Below are 20856 nucleotides of genomic sequence, written 5' to 3'. Positions count from 1 at the left end.
CTGCCAACAAGAAAGTCCAGAATTTCAGGCAGCCAAAATTCCACAAGAGACAACTGTCTTTTATTTTATAGCTTATGAATTTGGGGCTTAATATGATTTTCCACTAACAAGTTCTGTACCCCCTCCAGAGTGCTAAAGCCGGTGTGTAGATCAGCAGAGTAACACAGAACATATGAGGCAAGTTAATATTAAACTTGAAGGAAAACTATACAAATTATATTGTTTACTTAGGAAAAAAGCACTCTAGTTGAAAGGGCTGACATATGATTTATTGCAAACACTTAACCAGCATGTTCACATTTTTACTCTCAACCCCACTTGTTTGGTGGTGGTGTGACACTGAACACAGTATTAATAAAGTAACCAATTAAAATACATTACATATTGGTAGAGAATAGCTCTAAATGCTTCTTGTCTTCTATTTTTTTTTTTTTGTTGAATGTCTAAAGTAAAAAAATGCAGCATCGTGTCCAAGATGAATAACAAGTCACAGGCGAATAACTTAGGGAAGAGCTAGATGGATAACTCTTTTCAAGCACAAGTAAATGAAGAACCTGTTTAATTAAAAACAGAAAAATGTCCGTGGTTCCTAGAAATAATCCTGTTGCAAAACAAAACATCCATACATAATTAGGAAGGAGATCAGTATAGAATTTCTTCATATGTTCAAAGTAGTCTTTTGAAGGAAGTCAAAGACAGAATAAATACTGAAACAATGAAATGTTTCGTGTTTTAAAGAAGAACCATGAAATCTTCTTTCAGGATCCATGAAGCCAAAAAGGGACATATATCCATTCTATAATACTGCAGTATTCCATGCCTGTACGACTAACCCTAATTCAACACCTTCATGTTGCTACCTCTTATAACGGGGCTTTAGACACTTGTTTTCAGTTTGAGTCAGCAAAGATACGATCGAATCAGCACAGGAATAACTTCTCTACAAAATGAGATATCACACACATAATGCTGCAATATTTTTTAGTAATGAGCAGTCAGTTGTCTCACATAATTTTACGAACTACACCTTTTGGTTTTTTTTTTTAAAGAAACTATTTCTAGAGCAGATGCCCATACTTACTACCAAGAAAACCATACCAGATGCCTTCTAGATTTGACATTAAAGTCAAAACTCTTCAAATCTGGCTCTATTGCCTACCATGGGTGACTTCTGGACCATCAGCAGCAAAAGGGTGCATTGATAAAATCATCTGCTTTCCTAGAATCTTGGGTGGGATCTCAAGCTCACTGAAGAGAAAAATACAGTATTATATGTGAGCACCACACACCACTGTATTTCCCAAGTAGTAGCTGTAAAAGAATTATTTAAACCATACTGCTCAACTGCTCCATCTAATGACAGTTAGAGCTAAAAACGAGCACGAACAAATGGAAGACTTCTAAATCAATTCTTAACATTTAGAGTAGAAAAATTATATAAAACCTCTTTATCTAAAAATATAGTACTAAATTACTCTATGAATTATTAGCCTATAACATAATTTTATCTACACAAACTTTTAAAACTGACATTGATCAAACAGATTTTCCCAAAGTTGCTACTCAAAGAAAATGAAGTTATCTCTAAATTAATCTTCCAAGTTTAATGTTTGTACCCGGAACATCTTACTAGACAGAACATTGGAAAATTATTATTCTATTTGTAGGGAGGACTAAAGGAACATATACGTGGTGGCAATCATCAAGCATGTACTTATTGCTTTGATCAATCTTGGTCTTTTCTCAAGAACCTGTATTTCTTGTAAATCTCATCTGAATAATTTTCTTATTTGTCACAGAGTTATGACAACTGTCATTATATTTCCAAAAGGCACTACACTAAAATTCAAATTATGGCCCAGATCCATGAGGATAGGATATGAGGAAAGTGAAAAACTCACCTCTAAATACATCAGATTGCCAGACGATTACTCCATTTAAAAAAATCTCAAAATTTATTCCTCCAAATTTCCTTTCCTGTGCCTTTTCTGTCCTACACACAGTTCTTAATCTTTTACTCATTTTAGACAAAGCAGTGCAATCAGCAGTGATGTTACCAGAGAATATTACACTGTATTTCCATTTACTTTCATACACACTATTGGCAGTCAGTCACTATGTCACTTGGAAACTTAACCACACAGAAAAGTAAGTGCGACAGATTATACATCAGATTATACGCTATTTAATATATACAAACTTGAATCCTGAGCACAAAAACAGAAAGGTCGAAAAGACAGGGTAACATCTCATTAAGGCTGGAAGAAACTGGAGAAACATCGTACTGAAAAGAAGTCTAAAATCCTAAGTCATATCACTGGCTCGTCGATAAAAGGGACTCGGTCACCCGGGGCTTAAGAACGCTTCATGCAGGACCAACGGTGAGCTGATGCGTGCCCATGCAATCGTTGTTATATCTGAACTTCATCTTCTGCTTTAAGGTCACAGAACGGACCTCTGAGCTGCGTTCGGACAGCTGAGTGTTCTGGCAGCAGAGTGGTCGGGGCAGGGGTCTGGGCAGTGAGCAGGGAAAGAGCTGGAGAAAAGCTGGGGGTCATGGCTTCTGGCAGAAAATTGAGCCGGTAGAGGATGGGGGAGTGTGGGGTTTGCGGAACGACCTGGCCCCGGCTGACGGCTGGCATTCGGGGAGGAACGGCTTTAAGCCCGGGCTGGGCTACTGCAGTTATCAAAGGGGGAGGAAAAACAAAAGATTTTTTCTCCAGTGGAAGGCCGGGCATACGTAAATGCTCATCCTTGAGTTTGGCGAGGTCATTAAACACTGGGGCAAGTGGCTGGAACTTGGGCTCCCAATTCAGCAGATAATCCCACTGAGAGCAGTTCCTGCTGCTGGGAGCTACAGTGCTCCGAGTGGGAATCTCTACACAATTGGCCTCCTGCTCCCCAGAAACGCCCACGGCTTCTTTCAGAACGTCAGCCAGGAAGCTCTCTCTTGCCTCTCTCTTCCTCGGTGTCTGCAGTAACCCAATGTTCTGAACATTGGTGGTTCCACAGCCCTCTCCACCCTCTCCCTCCTCAAATACCTGGCTGCTGTCGACCCTTTCAGCCGTAGCGACCACATCCGTTTCTCCTGACAAGCAGGAGAGCTGGTCCGAGTCTCTTGGGATCCCTGAATCGGGCACCCTGGACTCCCGATCACTCAGTGCGGAGCCCAAGTCCTTTCTATAAGGGTGCTCATTTATCCGCTGGATTTCCTTGTCTTCTGCAGTTTCTCCTTCCACAGAACAGTGCCCACTGGAGTTCGAGTGCATATACAGATGCTCGATGTCCTTCTCCATCAGACTCAATAAACTCAGCCACTCAGGAGGGGAGTTGACAGGCACGGGTTCATTTCTGCCATCCTTTCCTTTCGAGAAGCTCTCGTGCAGGCTGGAATCCCCAGGCAACCTCAGACTGCTGCCCAAGGAGGAGGAGGAGGAGGACTTCTCCTTCTCACACTGGCTGCTTGCATCTTTCTGTCTATGCCTTAAAGCCAGTACAATCAAAATGAAGAAAAGGGACAGAAACACCAAAAAGGAGACGGTAAGACTGATGGAAAAGCTGCTGATAGATATTGCTGAGTATTTTCCCTCTGGGGCAAAAGACACATTCACAAACACAGTACAAGATGAAAACTTGGAGTCTACTTTGGGGCTGTGAGCGATGATTTTCATTTCAATGGTGTCTCCATGGCTAACGTGACTTTTGAGCAGGGGAAATGGTCTTGCCAAATAAATGCTCCCACTGGTTTTATTTACTGAAAAGAAAGATGAGGATGTTTCTAGGGAATAGAGAATGATGCCATCGATGCCAGCATCTGCATCCGAGGCTTCTACTCTGCCAATCAATTGTCTTCCCTGGTTCTTTTCTGGCAGGTTGAAAAAATACTGATCTTGCGTGAAAATAGGTTCAAACTCATCAATCCCTTCAACATCCACCCAAACCATTAAGGAGGTGGTTGCATCACCTTTGTCCTTGGCCTGAACCGTGAGGCAGTATTCATTGGCATTTTCATAGTCAAGGACTTGTTGAGCACGAATGTCCCCTGTTAGAGGGTCAATGACAAAGGGATGGTGTTCATGAGGTAACTCGGGAGTAAGAGAACAAGACGACAAAATAGAGTAGGTCAGTTCTCCATAGGGACCAGCATCAGAGTCGAAAGCATTGACTGAACACAGCCTGGAAGAAACAGCTTGGTTTTCAGGAACCACACAGTTGAGTCTGGAGAACAGGAACTGAGGAGCATGGTCATTGTCATCTAGGACACTGACCAGCACAACTGCAAAGGACAAATGTTTCTGCTCTCCATCGGCAGCCTGGACCATTAGAGTGAATGTGATGGTTTCCTCATAATCCAGAGTTTTCATCAAGTAAAGAATTCCCGTTGTTTCTTCCAAGTGAAAATGGCCCCTCTCATTTCCAGAAACCAGATGATAGCTGACTTCTGCATGCGAACCGACATCAGTATCCTCTGCTGAGACCACAGTGATAGGACTCCCTAAAGGAGTGCTCTCCCTGACATGGGCATGATATTTCAAACTGCTAAACTTAGGTGGGTTGTCATTGACATCAACTACTTCTATGGAAACAACAGCCGTGGAGCTCAGGGGAGGGCAACCCCCGTTAGAGGCCAGAAGGACTAGCTGGTGATTGGCTTTGACTTCTCGGTCCAGACTATGCAGTAGCACCAGATAACCAACTTGCTTAGAAGGATAATAGGAATGAATGAAACTTGTTTCCAGAAGGAACTGGTTTTCTGCGTTACCACTAATGATGGAATATTCCACATGAGTGTTTTCATGGGCCCCATCCTGGTCCAGGGTGGAAAATGCCATCAGTGTGCCTCCGGGAGGGGTGTCTTCACTCAAACTAAGGTTGTAGGATTCAGCTGCAAACCTTGGGGCATGATTGTTCACGTCTTGTATGACTATCTCCACTAAGCTGAGGGTGCGCAGGTCAGGTTTTCCACCATCACTGGCTTCGACGAGAAATCGAACGGGTGACTTTTTATCCAGCAATAATGTAGGGTTGATAGCAACTATTGTGCCTGAAAAACAAGGGAATCTCATTTCAAAGTTGTGAAAAATGGAAGTTTTCACAATCTGTTTAGTCAGCAAGTATTTCATGACCCATAATTATTTAGTTATTTAGTTACTATTAAATTAGTTTGCTATTTAAGTTACATCCAATAGTAAATCCACAGAGAAAATTTAAATTAGTTTATAGCATAATATTCTATGTAATACATGCACATGTATTATTCATAACACTTATCAAGAAATATTTCTGACATTGACTACACTGTATGAATACGACTTTGTCACAGATTTCTCAATTTTGTTTCTTTTATGTATCAAGTATGTTTAGTCCTCTGATAAGAATTGTCTGATAAGAATTCAAGGACCCTTAGAAAGCATCAAATACACCAGAGCAGAACAATGGTTGGTACTAAGCAGTGGTGCTTGAATGCTTCCTTTTTCATACTACTACTAAACCTTTCATTGGAAGGAGAGAAGTAACATCACTAGTAACCTGACCATGCAAGTGGAATCAAACATAAACAAATGGGACTACATCAAACTAAGAAGCTTCTGCACTTCAAAAGAAACAGTGACCAAAATACAGAAAAAAACCCACAGATGGGAAAGAATATTATCAAATACCCATCTAATAAAGGATTAATATCCAGGATATATAAGTCACTAGTAGAATTGTACAAGAAAAAAAACCTCCAACCCCATCAAAAAGTGGGGAGAAGAAATGAACAGAAGTTTTCTCAAAAAAAGAAATATAAATGGCCAAAAGGCACATCAAAAAATGCTCCACATCACTAGTCATCAGGGAGATGAAAATCAAAACAACAATGAGATATCATCTCAAACCACAGAGACTGGCACACATTCAAAATAACAAAATCAACCAGTGCAGGCGTGGATGTGAGGAAAAAGGGACGCTCTTTCACTGTTGGTGGGAATGCCCACTAGTCCAGTCTTCCTGGAAAACTATATGGACAGTCATTCAAAAACTAGAAATTGAACTTCCATATGACCCACAACACCACTTCTGGGAATATATCCCGAGGATGCAAAAAAACGCAATAGAAATAACATCTAACCTATATCTTCACAGCAGCACTGTTCACAATAGCCCAAATCTGGAAACAACCCAAGTGCCCTAGAACAGAAAACTGGCAAAAGAAACTTTGTTACATCTACACAATGGAATACTATGCAGCTGTTAGGAGAGATGAAGTCATGAAATTTGTATATAAGTGGATCAACATGGATAGCATCATGCAAAGTGAAATGAGTCAGAAAGAGGGCCAGACCTAGAATGACTACACTCATTTGTGGAATATAAAGTAACATAATAGGAGACTAACACCTAAGGATAGTAGTTATAAGGGCCAGGAAGATTGCTCCATAGCTGGAAGCCTGCCTCATGAATGGAGGGAAGAAGGCAGCTGGAATAGAGAAGGGATCACTAAGAAAATGATGGCTAGAGGAATCAGTCGGGATGGGAGATGTCTGCTGAAAGTAGATAATGCACCAAAAATGATAATCTCTCAGTATCTGTATTGCAAACCATAATGCCCCAAAGTAGAGAGAGAGAATGGAGACTATTGTCTGCTATGGAAACAGTGTGAGGATGGGAAAGGGGAGGTATACTGGGGATATTGGTGGTGGGGAATGTGCACTGGTGGAGGGATGGGTGTTTGATCATTGTGCGATTGTAACCCAAACATGAAAGCTTGTAACTATCTCATAGTGACTCAATAAAATTAAAAAAAAAAAACCACGAGTAACATCAAATCCTGAGTACTCAATTAATTCTATCAATTTGAACTTGATTTTTTTTTCAATTGAACCACAGTGAGATATACAGTTACAAAATTGTTCATGATTGGTTTTCAGTCATATAATTTTCCAATACCTGCCCCTTCACCTGTATACATTTCTTATTACCAATGCCCCCCCCCCCGTTTGACTTTAATTCTTGTTGCTACCTGGGGTCATTACCTGCATTGGGCTCTTCTGGACTGATGAATCCTGGATTGAACCTCTGAATTCATCAACCCAGAACAGGGAGGGAGGTGGTGTCTAAATTTCTGACCTTTCCAACTTTTAATCAATCCCTTTCACTTTTTAGATAATCAAGATATCAGAGAAAAGAAATAAGACAGGATTTGATATAAAGAGAATTGAGAAGAGGCGCTTGTAATACTACGGTGTGGGGACCAAGGTCATTTGGAAAAAATTATTTCAGGTTTCAATCCTGCAACTTAAATCCATGAATATTAATGGAACTTTAAAGAACTCACCATTCATAGGATCAATTGTAAATTCTTTGGAAGAGGAAAATATTCTGTAAGAAATGTTCTCAGTGCTTTCAATGTCTGTGGCCACCACGGTCAGTACTGAGTACCCCAGAGGCACGATTTCAGGAACAAAGGCCTGAGGGAAACAGATAAATGGACACTGTCCTTGAAGTCTGTCAGTATTTTCATGAACAGGGTAGAATGTGGGAGCATTTTATTCATTTTGCTCATTCAAAATACCTGCCTCATTGTACTAGGCAGAGTAAAGAGTGGCCATATTAACATTATAGTAACATTCACTAATGTAGGGTTACACCACATGATACCTTCACAGAGGATCATTACTCAAGTTAGCTCCCCTCTTTAAACTTCACACTTGCTACATTGAAGAGTCCTGGAGCCCATTTCCAAGTCCTCAATTGAGTACGATCATTGGTCTTATTGCTGTAAATAGAACTAAGCTTTGAAAATAGAAATTTCCACATGATAGCTTTGTACAGGCGCTGTTTCTATAAAATGTTAATCAATATATTCCATAAGTATGCTGTGGTAAGAAGTTTGTCCAAATTAATGACAGATAATGCCAATTCTTTATCATCTTCTCTGTGACTTTGCAAATATTAGACAAGTGTCAACTGTTAGGAAAAATTGGACTCTTGCTACACTAGAAAACTTATGGCATGCTTTTATCTAAGGACATATGATACATACTGAAGAAATGAAATCAAATTCAATTCCATATGTACTAGTATCTGCAAAATGACATTCAATAAATACAAAATCCTCTGCATCACATTAGACTCAGCAAACAGTGAGTATTGTATGTCTAAAAGAGTTTCTCAACAATGGGAGGTTTACATAATTCCTTATTCTTTTTTTGTTTGGCTATGGTTCCACTGTTTCTTTATGCTCATTACCTGGTATGTATCTTGAGAAAATATAGGTGGGTTATCATTGACGTCCAACACATGAATGACAAGTGTACCCTCTGTGTGGTACACGGAATCAGAAACCTGGATGAGCAGCTCATATTCAGTGGTTTCTTCAAAATCCAATGTTTTCACTAGTATCACCACTCCAGTGCTCTGATCAATAGCAAACTTGCCTCCAGGATTACTTTCCTTGGCAAAACTGAAGATGAAAGCTGGGTTCAAATCCACATCATGAACCGATATCCTAGTCACAACTGCACCAAGCAAAGAATCTGAAAAGAGTCATGGCTAGTGTCAGCTTCCATTAAATGTCATCCTTAGAATACTTTTCTTGAGCAGTGTGATCCAAGCATTTTTATTTTAAGTTCAACATGTTGTTTCTTGGCATGATTTCTAATACAATGATTGTTATAAACTGAACAAAAACTCCGAAGAATTTATGAGCCCAATAAAAGTGAAAATATACCACTGAGTAGGGAATTGAAGAAGTAGGGTACTTTCAATGTTTCTATAACATTTTTCATCATATCCTTACAACATAATCCCAGGACCAAATCATTGCAAGCCACTTATTTATGCTATATGGTTTCCGTATCAAAACCTCATATTCATGGTGAATATGGATAGAAAGGCAGTTACAATCAAAAACATTTGCAACGCCTACACAGTTTTGAATAATAGGTGGTAGTTCTTCGTCTTTTTTTTCTTGCTTTCTGGGTCACACCTGGCGATACACAGGGGTTACTCCTGGCTCTGCACTCAGGAGTTACTCTTGGTGGTGCTCAGGGGACCATATGGGATACCGGAAGTCGAATCTGGGTCAGCTGCGTGCAAGGCAAACGCCCTGCCCGCTGTGCTATTTCTCCAGTCCCAGTTCTTATTTAAGTTGAATTCAGTAACACTTTATTTAGAAAAACAAAGAGGAAGGAAAGCTCCCAGATTATGGGAGGGGTCTCCTATAGCAGGATTCCAATAGGTGGTATTTTTCAAAAGAACTATTTGGTCATGACATTAGAAATACTTAGGTCAAAATTATCAAGACAAAATAGTAGTGATTAAAAATTAAAAACTTTTTAAAAGTATCTGTTGTAAAAGCAAATTAAAGTATACCAATGAGGTGAGAGGCTAAGACTTTTTAATTGGTAGACTACTGTAGCATCAATAAAAATGTGTAGCTATATCTGCCTATGAAAATTTCTGAAAACTATTCTTCTGTGGGGAGTGTGGGCTTCACTGTTTAAAGAAAGTGAATGTAGTGAAATGTAGTAAAATTAGGAAGAAATTTTGTATGAAGAGAAAAAGAAAGAGGCAAGTGCTCTAGCACCAAGTAGTTTCATTTAAATATCACCTCTTTTTTAAAATTAAATACCTATGGCAAAACAAATTATAAATAACTTTTTGATCCACATCCAGCACTCTGTAATTGTGACTTTAAAGCATTGGCTAGGTATTACCATGGGTATTAGTGATTGTTGAAAACATTAGGATGAGAGGCTATGGAGTGAACATAGGTCCCAGGACCCAAAGAATGAACATTAATCAGCAATATGCTTTTAAACCGCTCCCATTAATATGGTAGAAAAAAAAACTTCTCCAACACTAAATCTTATTTTAAAGTTGAAGAATATAGTCATTTGGTGTGATCAATATCCAATTCCTTTCACTTATGACTTGTCATCAGCAAAGTCTGACAAAATTTTCAGTTTAAAAACAATAGACTTTTCCAAGAACTTAAGGAAATTATCAATTGGAATCTTGATTAAAAATGACTATATTGGGAACAGAGGAAAAGAAATGCCAGTCTCTAACAAAGGTGGATAGAAGGTTATTAAATGATTCTTAAGATTTGGGTTGTTAAAATGATAAAATTATACTAATTTATATAATAAGTAATTTGCCAATAATAATAGAAATAATAGAAAGTTTATGTTAAAAGAGAATGACATTTTTATATCACTTATAATTTTTCTGTTAATAGAGTTTTATCAATAAACCATAGAAATAAAAAATAAATAAAAACATTTTATTTCAGAGTAGCTTTGGCATTGTTCATCACAGTAAACACAAAACACTTTTTCACAGCGGAAAGTTCACTTTTTAGAAAAGTCTGAACATCTCCCTCCCCCCCCCAAAAAATGGTGGTTGGAAATAGGTGAAATTGGCCTCCTGCTGATGAGTGCTCCTTCTTTTTTTTTTACTTTTTAATTGAATCACTGTGAGACCCTTACAAAGCTGTTCATGATTAGATTTCAGTCATACAGTATTCCAACACTCATCCCTTCACCAGTGTAGTTTTCAGCATTAGTGTCTCCAAGTTCCCTCCCATCACCCCCAACCCTCGTCTGCCTCCTCCTCCTCCTCCTCCTCCTCCTCCTCCTCCTCCTCCTCCTCCTCCTCCTCCTCCTCTTCCTCCTCCTCCTCCTTTTTCTTCTTCTTCTTCTTCTTCTTCTTCTTCTTCTTCTTCTTCTTCTTCTTCTTCTTCTTCTTCTTCTTCTTCTTCTTCTTTCTCTCTCTCTCTCTTTCTCTCTCTCTCTTTCTCTTCCCTCCCACACCCACCCTCTATCTCCTTTTGGGCACTGTTGTTTGCAATATTGATATTGAGAGGTTATCAAGAATATCCCTTTACCTCCTTTTAACACTCATAATCTGAGTGCTTTAATGTTTAGTTCTTTACACTATTTTACCTTTTAGACATCTGCTCCATAAAGTAAAGAATAAAAATTCTCTTTGTTGCATAGCTATTGAGCTTTTGCACTGAGATTTACTACAGAGCCTGGCTGAAAAAAAAATGGGAGAAGGTATTGTACAAGTTAATCAGAACCACTCTTCCAAATCACCACACTTACTTTCTGCAATTTCCACTGCTTCCACGGGGAGGAAAGTGGGGGCATTGTCATTTATGTCAGTCACCTGGATCTTGATCACACTTGTGCCAGAAAGCCTGGGCATCCCTTTATCTGTGGCTTGTACAACTAAACTGGTTTGGGAAAGAATCAAGGAATGTTATCTTTCATCCAGAGAATAAAAATAAAACAAATATCAAATAACCAGCTGAAAAATTCAAAAAATGAGCTGACTAGCTACTTTTATTTCTCCTCTTGGCATTTTCTAAATGGCATTATTGAAAATTTCTTTCATAACGATGGTAACCTGACATAACTTATTTTTGACAAAGAGAATCAAATCCAGCAATCCACCAGGGCGATGAGGTGTTTATATCAAAACACATGGACTGTTTCTGAAAGACAGTGTAAAATGACGACCTTTCCTACTAAGAATAAAAACACCAAAACCTGTTTTAAAAACACAAACACAAAACCTGTTCTTGGATAAATAGATTCGCTTCACTCTGCCAGTGACACATTTTCATTTTATGATACCAGCAGAAGATATTGTCACTAAAAGTACTTTGTTTTATTTTTTTAAAATGCCAAATAAAAATCAATCAGAACTGTAGAACATAGAGAGAGAACATGGCATAATTTATAGATGTATAAAAGATGTATGATTCACTAGGGTGGTGGTGGTAAGAATCCACCATCTGAAAAATTTTTCGTCATGATTTAACTTGTCTTGCATGAGACAACTACTTTCTTCAGTAACTTAGTTAGAATCTACAGTAGTGCCTCAACTACCCCATTTTCTCTCATCATTACCCTAACAAGCAAACAATAGTGAATCCAGAATACCAATCACTTAGATTGGTGTTCCATTCCAGTTCACTTCTACCTTCCATACCTCAGGGCTGAAGAAACAAAACTGGATTCAAGGCACTTGTATTGGGGTTCAAGGCACTTGTGTTTGGGTAACGCACTTGCTTTGCGTGCAGCCCTGGTTCAATCTCCCTGATTAAGTACTCAAGCTTAGATCTGGGCCCAGACACTCTCAAACCGCTGAGTGTGGCCCCAAATAAAAAGGCACTCAATTCCCAGACCCACTGAGAGGCCACTCAGCTACCCTGCTCTGACAGAGGCTCAAATGTTTCCTGGAAGTTGGGATTTTCAGTCTGAAATACCTGCTCAGTTCACTGGGCCTTTCAGGGCTAAATCCAGAAAAACTTTAGGCAGACCAGGACTTGTTGGTATTTGTTGTCTCATCTCTTGTTTTTTTTTTCTTTTATATATTTATTTATTTAAAAGATTTTTTTAAATGAATCACCATGAGATACAGGTATAGACTTACACATTTTCGTGATTACATTTCAATCAAACAATGTTCGAGTACACATCCCTCCACCAGATCTCTTGTATTTTTATCTGAGAAGCTGTCTCTGAATTTTCCCTTTGCAGTACGGGACCTCCTCCTTCAAATCTTCTCTGCCTCCACTTCTCTATCACATTACAGTTTTGTTCCCTTCCTACGACGCTGATTTCGAGTTGGAGCCCTGTGTCTGTAAGAGAGCACAGGCCTGGAGCAGGTATGCGTGAACTTCTGTGTCCTGGCTTGACGTAAACTCCTTGTTCCCCTACATTTCTGATCGTTCAACAGTCTCCAGAAAATTTTTACTGACCTCCCTTCTCTTCTTATATACATCACACTCCAATTCAGAACTTATTCAGGCTTATTGCTTCCTCACCTCTCAACACTTTGGACACACACTCATAAAATGAGTTGTCAATTGTATGACAACTTATATTCAAAGTGTCAGCTTGCTGGTACCACTACTAAAGAAACAGACTTAGGGGGCTGGAGTGATAGTACAGCGGATAGGGCGTTTGCCTTGCATGTGGCCAACCTGGGTTTGATTCCCAGCATCTCATACGGTCGCCCAAGTACCGCCAGGAGTAATTCATGAGTGCAGAGCCAGGAGTAACCTCTGGCCATCGCCGGGTGTGACCCAAAAAGCAAATATATATATATATATATATATATATATATATATATATATATATATACACACATACATATATGTGTGTCTGTGTGTGTGTACTTTGAAGTTAACACACTTCTACTTTCTTTTCTGCTGTGAATTGACACATAAGAGGATCTTATGTTTTATCTGTCTAGTCTTAAGGCAGGGACTTTATAATCATATGACCCACTGGACTGAGAAGAGGCCCCCTCTCATTCCGAACGTACTTCCCCTATTATTCCAACTGTGGGAAAACTCTTTCCACCAGGTTGTACTTGAAAGAAAACTTTTTATCAGGCAGGATCTTAGCTGATTGCCTTAACAAATATTGAAGATATTGGCAGAGGATTTCCAAAACTCTCAACAGTATCTTAAATCTCTACCAAGAATTATGTGTTCCTTCTGAAATTCTAAGAAAAAACAAAAAACATCAGCCATATAATCTAATAATCAAAATTTTTTGCAACTTTGTTCTTTTTTCTTCCTCCCCAAGAACACAGAGAAGACTCTGTGGGATTAAGAAAGCAAAAACAGGGGCCTGGGACAGTTTGAAAGTACCTGCTTTGCAAATGTGATGTCACAAGTTTGAGACCATGTGCCAATGGTGGTCTCAGAAGTTCTGCTGCTTGGGACCCCTGGTACATCAATAGAGTGTGTTGTACTCAGGTAGGTGTGAGCACTGCAATTTGAAAAACAAATTGGATCTGGAGAGATAGTACAGGAGTTAGGAGCTTTCTCTGCATGTGGCCAACCTGGGTCAATCCCTAATACCACATCTGGTTCCCCCAGCACCACCAGCAGTGATACTTGGGCACACAGCCAAGAATAAGACCTGAGCACTGCTGGGTCTGGCCCAAAGACCCCCCTCAACAATGTGTGCTACCCCTCACACGTACTGTAGCTAAAGAATGTTCAAGCAATGGGTAGGGTACTTGCCTTGCACACAACTAAACCAGGACTGGAGTGATAACACAACGGGTAGGGCATTTGCCTTGCACGCGGCCAACCCGGGTTCAATACCTCCGTCCCTCTCAGAGAGCCCAGCAAGCTACCAAGAGTATCCCACCCTCAAGGCAGAGCCTGGCAAGCTCCCCATGGTGTATTCTATATACTAAACACAGTAACAAGTTTCACAATGGAGACGTTGTGAACAAAGACGTTGTGAAAATCTGCTCGAGCAAATCGATGAACAAAGGAGGACAGTGCTACAGTGCTATCCTCGGCAACCCTTATAGTCCCCTGAGTCCTGCCAGAAGCGATCCAGAGCACAAAAGTTCAGAGCCAGGACTAAGCACTGAGCACCACTTGGTGCGTCCTTCCCTGCCACCCCCCCAAAAAAAACCATCATCCTAACTCTTCTGGCATAAAACAAATCACCCCATTTCTTCTCTTTGCAACTTTCTCTACATTCCATGTTGGCTAAACCTGCCTTCCAACAAGTTGTTTTCTTGCCAGTAAAACCTCTTTCTTACAGAAGTCAACCATCCTGTGCTGTGTTCACAAGGACGAACACCAGAGTGGAGTGTACAAAAAGGACCTCTAGGTTTTGGTAGAAATTACCAAATCTTAGCAACTCCTCCTCCAGAGATGTTACTGTCTTGATAACAAAAGCATTTCAAACCTGTGTTCATCTGTAAAAAGCTGGGGAGGAAATTTAAAAAAAAAAACAGGGTGAGGGAAAAACTAGCAGTAGGTGGAGTGGATAGGAAGTTTTTTTTAATTTTTATTTATTTTTTATATTTTTTTGCTTTTTGGGTCACACCTGGCAATGAACAGGGGTTACTCCTGGCTCTGTGCTAAGGAATTACCCCTGGCAGTGCTCAGGGGATCATATGGGATGCTGGGAATCAAACCTGGGTTGGCTGTGTGCAAGGCAAACGCCCTACCGGCTGTGCTATTGCTCCAGCCCCAAGTGGATAGGACGTTTTAACATGACTAGAGAAAAGCCAGCAGACTGACAAGAGGTTCCAAATATGGAGAAGAGGAAACCCCGGTTAAAATACATCTTCAAGGGGAGAAAGGATGAGTAAGAATCAGATTTGTTCCCATGAACTAAGGAGGACTTCAGCGATAGCCACAGGTGTGGTGAGATATTGAGCTAGAAGGCCCTCCCGTTGATCGTCGATTTGCTCGAGCGGGCCCAGTAACGTCTCCATTGGAGACTTTGTTGTTACTGTGTCTGGCATATCCAATACTCTCGGTAGCTTGCCGGGCTCTCCAAGAGGGGCGGAGGAATCGAACTGTAATTGCTTAACTGTAATAAAAAAGACCTTCCGAGCTTGCTATGACCTACCAGCCTCTCTTTATTACCCATCAGCAATGCTTCTCGACTGTTGTACCACTTGTTAGTTCCAAATAGAGCAGATATTTTGCATAGCCATGTCTTTCCTCATGTTTTTCTTACTGAAATGACCTCTTTACCCTTGTCTATGGAAAGCTAGGCCCTAGCTCTGTTACTTATGATTCCCATATCTTGGGAAAGATGATTAGACATAGGAATGCTTTTGATTATTTCTCTGAGTGACAATGAGCATTTGATGGAGAACAGAGTGTGAACTGAGCATTGCCCCTGGCAATAACTGCTTTTAGACCTAGAATGTTGCAAAAATTGGTTTTTTTCATGTTTAATTTTTAGCTTTCAATGTTGAGATTTTTTTTCCTCACTTTGATTTCAAATCTCTAAGAATGAAAAATCTTGATCCTAAAGTAATATGCAACATACATGACTACTGCTTACTGATTTAAATATTGGTGAAGTCACTCTTCATTTAAGGTGTAAGTCAGAGAATAGTTGTGTAAATCCCACTGTATGCCCACACCTACACAGATGCTGTTTCACAGCTCCAGGCAGGAACTTGCTTGTTTGTTTGACTTTTAAGTTCCTGAAGTTTTGTCCTGTTTTGTGTTTTGTCAATAAGCACGTGTGTGCCTTTAAGATTCTTTAACCAGATATTTCAGGAAGCCCTATGACCACTTGCATGGGCTACTCTTGACCAGTTGGATGATCTTAGCCAACAACTTTCATTCTCTGAACTTCCATTTCCTCAATCTATGAATCTTAACTTATAAGACTCCAACTAGCTCCAAGGAGTGAAGTTGCTCCACAAATGTCTACTACAGTGATTATTTTAAAAAAATTCCTAAAATATAAAATAGATAGGGACTGAAAGTTAGGCATTCAAATCCCAAGCTTTCAGTAAATAATAACTGATCATTTTTCTAACCTCCAGTTTCCTGCTTGGGTAACTAATTTTTTTTCCCTTCAAATTTAGGAACATCAACAGGACAAGAATTAAGCTCCATTTTTTATATTGTCTTCATCTTTTCATTGAGTTTTCCTATATGTAACTTCCCAGGAGAGCTAGACACAATTTAATTTTTATTCAGTGCTTTCATATTGGGAAGAACTGTGAATGTTAGTGTTTTCTGGTTCTTAGTTTAAAACAAAGAGTTAGACTTAAGAATGCTTTATTCCAACAAAAGAATGCCCTTCCAAAGTAAAGTTCAAAGCTAAATAAATGACACTTTTTTCCCTTTGTGGTTGTGTGCTGAAATTTTAATTCTAGTGTTGGGAAAGGAAAGGAATCAAACCCAAGTCCTCATATAGGGAAAGCAACACTCTAAACCACATCTCTGACCTATAAGAGACACCTTTTCTAAAGCATTTACTCCAGATGTAACGACTCCCCTCTGCCTTTAATACAAGGGAAGACACCATGAGGAAGCAAAGGTTTCATGAAACTGGAAACTTTCTCTCTCTCTCTCTCTCTCTCTCTCTGTGTATGTGTATAAAAGATTTCAACTACTCTCAATTCTTTTTTACGTTGTTCGGTTTTGGTTTTTGGACCACACCCAGCAGTACATGGGCTTACAAGGTCCTAGGGGACCATATGGGGTGCTGAGGTGTCTATCCTGGGTTACCTACCTGCGGCGATATCTCAAGTTTTGTTCCTCCCAGTCTAAAGTCACAGTCTCCATGGGGAATGGGAGAGGGACACATCTTAATATTGGGATCACATCTTAATATTGGGATCAGGTTAAATGTCAGGAACATAGAAACTATGATGCAAACTGGAAAGAGTTGAAAGGAGTTAGACTTAATTGTTCATGAAGCTCCAAGGAGTAAGAAGAAAATATTGTAGTAGGAAGTCATTACGATCATAAAATGCTTAGTTCCTAGAACCTAGAAGACCTTTCGAGGTCTCTGATTTTTCAGCCACTCAGGTTAAGAGGCTGAGACTCACCAGCACTTCTCTATACAGAGAACCCAAAGCCTTACACCTAAAATCACTGCAGGAGAAATGTAGCCTGGATAGGTGTTAACACACTTATACAATCACCTTTAATGTATTTTGTTTTTGTTTCTCTTCTTTTGGGGCTGCAAGTGGCAGTGCTCAGGGTGTACTCCTGGCTCTGCACTCCTGGATCACATATGTGGTACCTAGAATCTAATCTGGGTGAGCCACATGCAAGGCAAGTGTCCGACCTGTCCCTTTTAATGTATTTTCACAGTATCGAGAGAATTATTTGCACTAAGAGATTACTAGAAAAACAATCAACAGTAATAACAAGGAAGCACTTTCAAGTAGTTGTTCTCAAAGTTATTTGCCCTACCATCTCCTTTCTCAGGAAAAAGAAATCACTCAAAGTTGCCAACCCCCAGAAATCTACTTTCTTTAATTAAACAAACAGAAAACCCTCCTCCACATAGCACCAGAGGCTACCAATACCATCACTGGATTGATCTCAGGCCCCCCTGGGGGGGCAGTAGCCCCACTTTGAAAAACACCGATGCCTTGAGGCATCTGAGCAGTCTGGGGAGAGCCCCAAGCATTGACAAATAAACACAGGTTTCTAGACTGACCAATAGACTCATACAAAAATGGGGAGGAGGATGAGCAGACATTTCCCCCAAAGAGGACTTTCAGACAACCATCAGGCATATGAAAAAGTTTTCATTGTCACTTTTATCAGAGAAATGCAAATAAAAATGACAATGAGATGTCATCTCACATGAATGAGAATGACCGATATCAAAAAGTCTGGAAAACAACCAGCGATTTTGTGAATGCGATGAAAAGGAACTCTCACTCACTGTTGGTGGGAATGTTGTCTGATTTATTCTCATGGAAAACAGGATGAAGCCTTAAAAACACTAATAATAAAGTTTGCATATGATCCAGTAAACCCATTTCTTGGTATTTAGATTTACCCCAAGAACACACACAAAAAGATCATTCATAAAGATGCATGCATATCTATGTTCATTGCAGCACTCAGTGTAGGACAGGGAAGCAACTCAAATGTCTAAGGATGGATGACTGAATGAAGAAGCTGAGATATACATATAATATGTATATATAGATAGACACACACATACAAGGGAATACTATGCAGCTCTAAGAAAAGGTAAAACTTGTACTTTTCTGCAGCTGGGATTGAACTGTATGGTATCTTATTAAGCAAAATGAGTAATAAAGAGAAGGGTAATGGATGATGTCACTCATCTGTAGTATAATAAGAAATAAAACAAGGAAATAGACAGTAATGAACAATGACAAACCCTTGCTCCTGGACTATAAAATGGAGATTACCAAGTGTAGGGAAATGTACTGGTCACTTTGGTGATGGTGAGGGATGGTAAATGTACATTACAACCATAATATTGATATGCTTTTGTAAACATGTTCTTAACTACAACAATAAAAAGAATAACCACTTATATAATTACAGATTTCAGCATTATTGGTAAATTCAGACATTTCCATAGGGAAGGCATTTAATGTCAACACAATGAAAGCTATGTTCTGATAGAAGAAAATCAGTTTAAACATTCCCTTCATAAACATTCCCTTCATAAACAGCTCTACTGGAGAATAACTGACCAATAATTATATGCCTGTATACATACAGACACAGACATAGCATTTCATTAGATAATCAACATAGATTTTATGCAATTGCTTACTGCAAAAAAGTGAGGTGCAACTATTATGGGAGTCTGCATTAAAAGGTGGTAAAACAATTCTTTGACTGTAAAAATAGAATGCAGTGATTCTGGAAAAGTGATGATTATATGGTTACATCTGGTACACAATGAAATAATTATACAATTAAGCTAATGAGCACTCATTATCTAAAATAGTTGCATTTTCTTGTGTGTTCTGAGAAATAGTATTACGAAGAGTTACCTTAGTGTACATTAGATCCTCAAGGCATCCTTAAGACATGCTTAGGCTTACTCCTAATACTCAGATATTACTCCTGACAGTGCTCAGGGGTCCAAATGGCATCCCCTACTTGCTGTACTATCTCTCTCCCCCGCCAAAGTTATTTTAAATGCTTTTTAGTTACTGAACCAGGAAAAACAAAACTAAAATAAGTTGAGTATGTAACTCATAAAGGTACCATGACAATAAAATAAATCTAAGAAAAGGAACAGAAAATAGTTATTAAACATGCAAGTATAATAATAAATCTATGAAAGAAAGAAAATTCAACAAAGTAGAGACTGAGTCATAAAATTAATATATGACAAGATCACTTCTTACCCTTTCTAAAATCAATTTTATGGCCTTCTATGAAAGAACTAAGTCACCATTTGTGTGCAGGCATGTGTGATGCCAGGGATCCAATCCAAGTCTTTGGCATGCAAAGTATGTATTTTACTACTGCACCACCTCTGAATCACATTCTTACTAACACATTCTGGGGTCTTTTGAGTATCAATTTACAGACTGTGAGGCCAAAATATCGAGCTTATATGGCTAGATTCTGTAACTATGTTTTTTCCTTTAATACCTAGAAGACCTGTGGCATTATATTTTCCTCTTTTATACAGTTCTGTAAAGGGTTGGCATATCATAGACTCCAATACCTATGTATCAATCTTTTTTTGACCACTGTTGCCCTCTGACCTCACATTCTTTCTGTGCCTCCCCACCCCTCCATTTCTATCCTATCCAGTGTCCCCCTAGATGCATGCTGTGGTCTCCCTTTTGTGGATTTTCATCAGTGACTCCCTTGGAACATACTAGGGGCCTACCGGGGGCCATCTGACATCTGACGCCCACTTAAGAAATGCTGCTATAGATCACGATCACGATCACGATCATCCTGTTGTTCATTGATTGCCTTGAGCAGGCACCAGAAACGTCTCCTTCGTCCTAGCCATGAGATTTTAAAAAGTGCCATATTCAAGGCTCTTTCAGGGTTAGGAGAATGAGACCCATCATTGTTACCGGTATTTGGCATATTGGGTACGCCACAGGGAGTTTGCCAGACTCTGTCGTGTAGGCAGGTAATATTCGGTAGCCTGCCAGGTTGTCCAAAACTATAGACAAAGTATATATTTAATGTTAAATGTGAGATCTTAATAAGACCATTTCTATTAGAACAATACTGCAACAAGCACTTAATAGTAATTTACACACAGAGAGAGACAGAAAGAGAGAGATTAAAAAGCTAAAAGGAGCAGCACATCATTGATTCTTTATATTTCTTCAAAGCAATAGCCACCCTTTGCAGAGTGCTAACTGTAGTTTAGTCAGCACTTCAGAAATATTGCCTCTATAATGCCTATCCTTAGATGCATCACTAATTAAAAAAAATTATAGGGAGCTTAGGATTTTATCCTGGCCTTTCCTGGTTGAAAATCCTTTCTAAGACCTTCAATGTTTCAAAGGTAAAGGTAAAGGTAAAGGCCCTCCCGTTGACCATCGATTTGCTCGAGCGGGCCCAGTAACGTCTCCATTGGA

The 20856-nt window shown here is 39.4% G+C and overlaps 1 protein-coding gene across 1 annotated transcript in view; it reads right to left on the bottom strand.

Moving 5' to 3' along the window:
* Positions 1 to 2371: 2371 nt before the first annotated feature.
* DCHS2 (dachsous cadherin-related 2) overlaps positions 2372 to 20856 on the bottom strand; it is a 263354-nt gene continuing 244869 nt past the window's right edge. Inside the window, exons 17-20 of the mRNA XM_056119027.1 lie at positions 11094 to 11224; positions 8233 to 8519; positions 7319 to 7451; positions 2372 to 5044 (exon numbers count right to left, since the gene is read on the bottom strand). Of these exons, the coding sequence (XP_055975002.1) occupies positions 2412 to 5044; positions 7319 to 7451; positions 8233 to 8519; positions 11094 to 11224 (3184 nt within the window). The 3' untranslated portion in view covers positions 2372 to 2411. The remainder of the gene's footprint in view (positions 5045 to 7318; positions 7452 to 8232; positions 8520 to 11093; positions 11225 to 20856) is intronic.

Source organism: Sorex fumeus, unplaced genomic scaffold (genome assembly GCF_029834395.1).
Source record: "Sorex fumeus unplaced genomic scaffold, SorFum_2.1 ptg000039l, whole genome shotgun sequence".
NCBI lineage: Eukaryota > Metazoa > Chordata > Mammalia > Eulipotyphla > Soricidae > Sorex > Sorex fumeus.
Note: the sequence above shows the minus strand (reverse complement) of the source record. Positions and strands in the feature narration are given on the sequence as shown.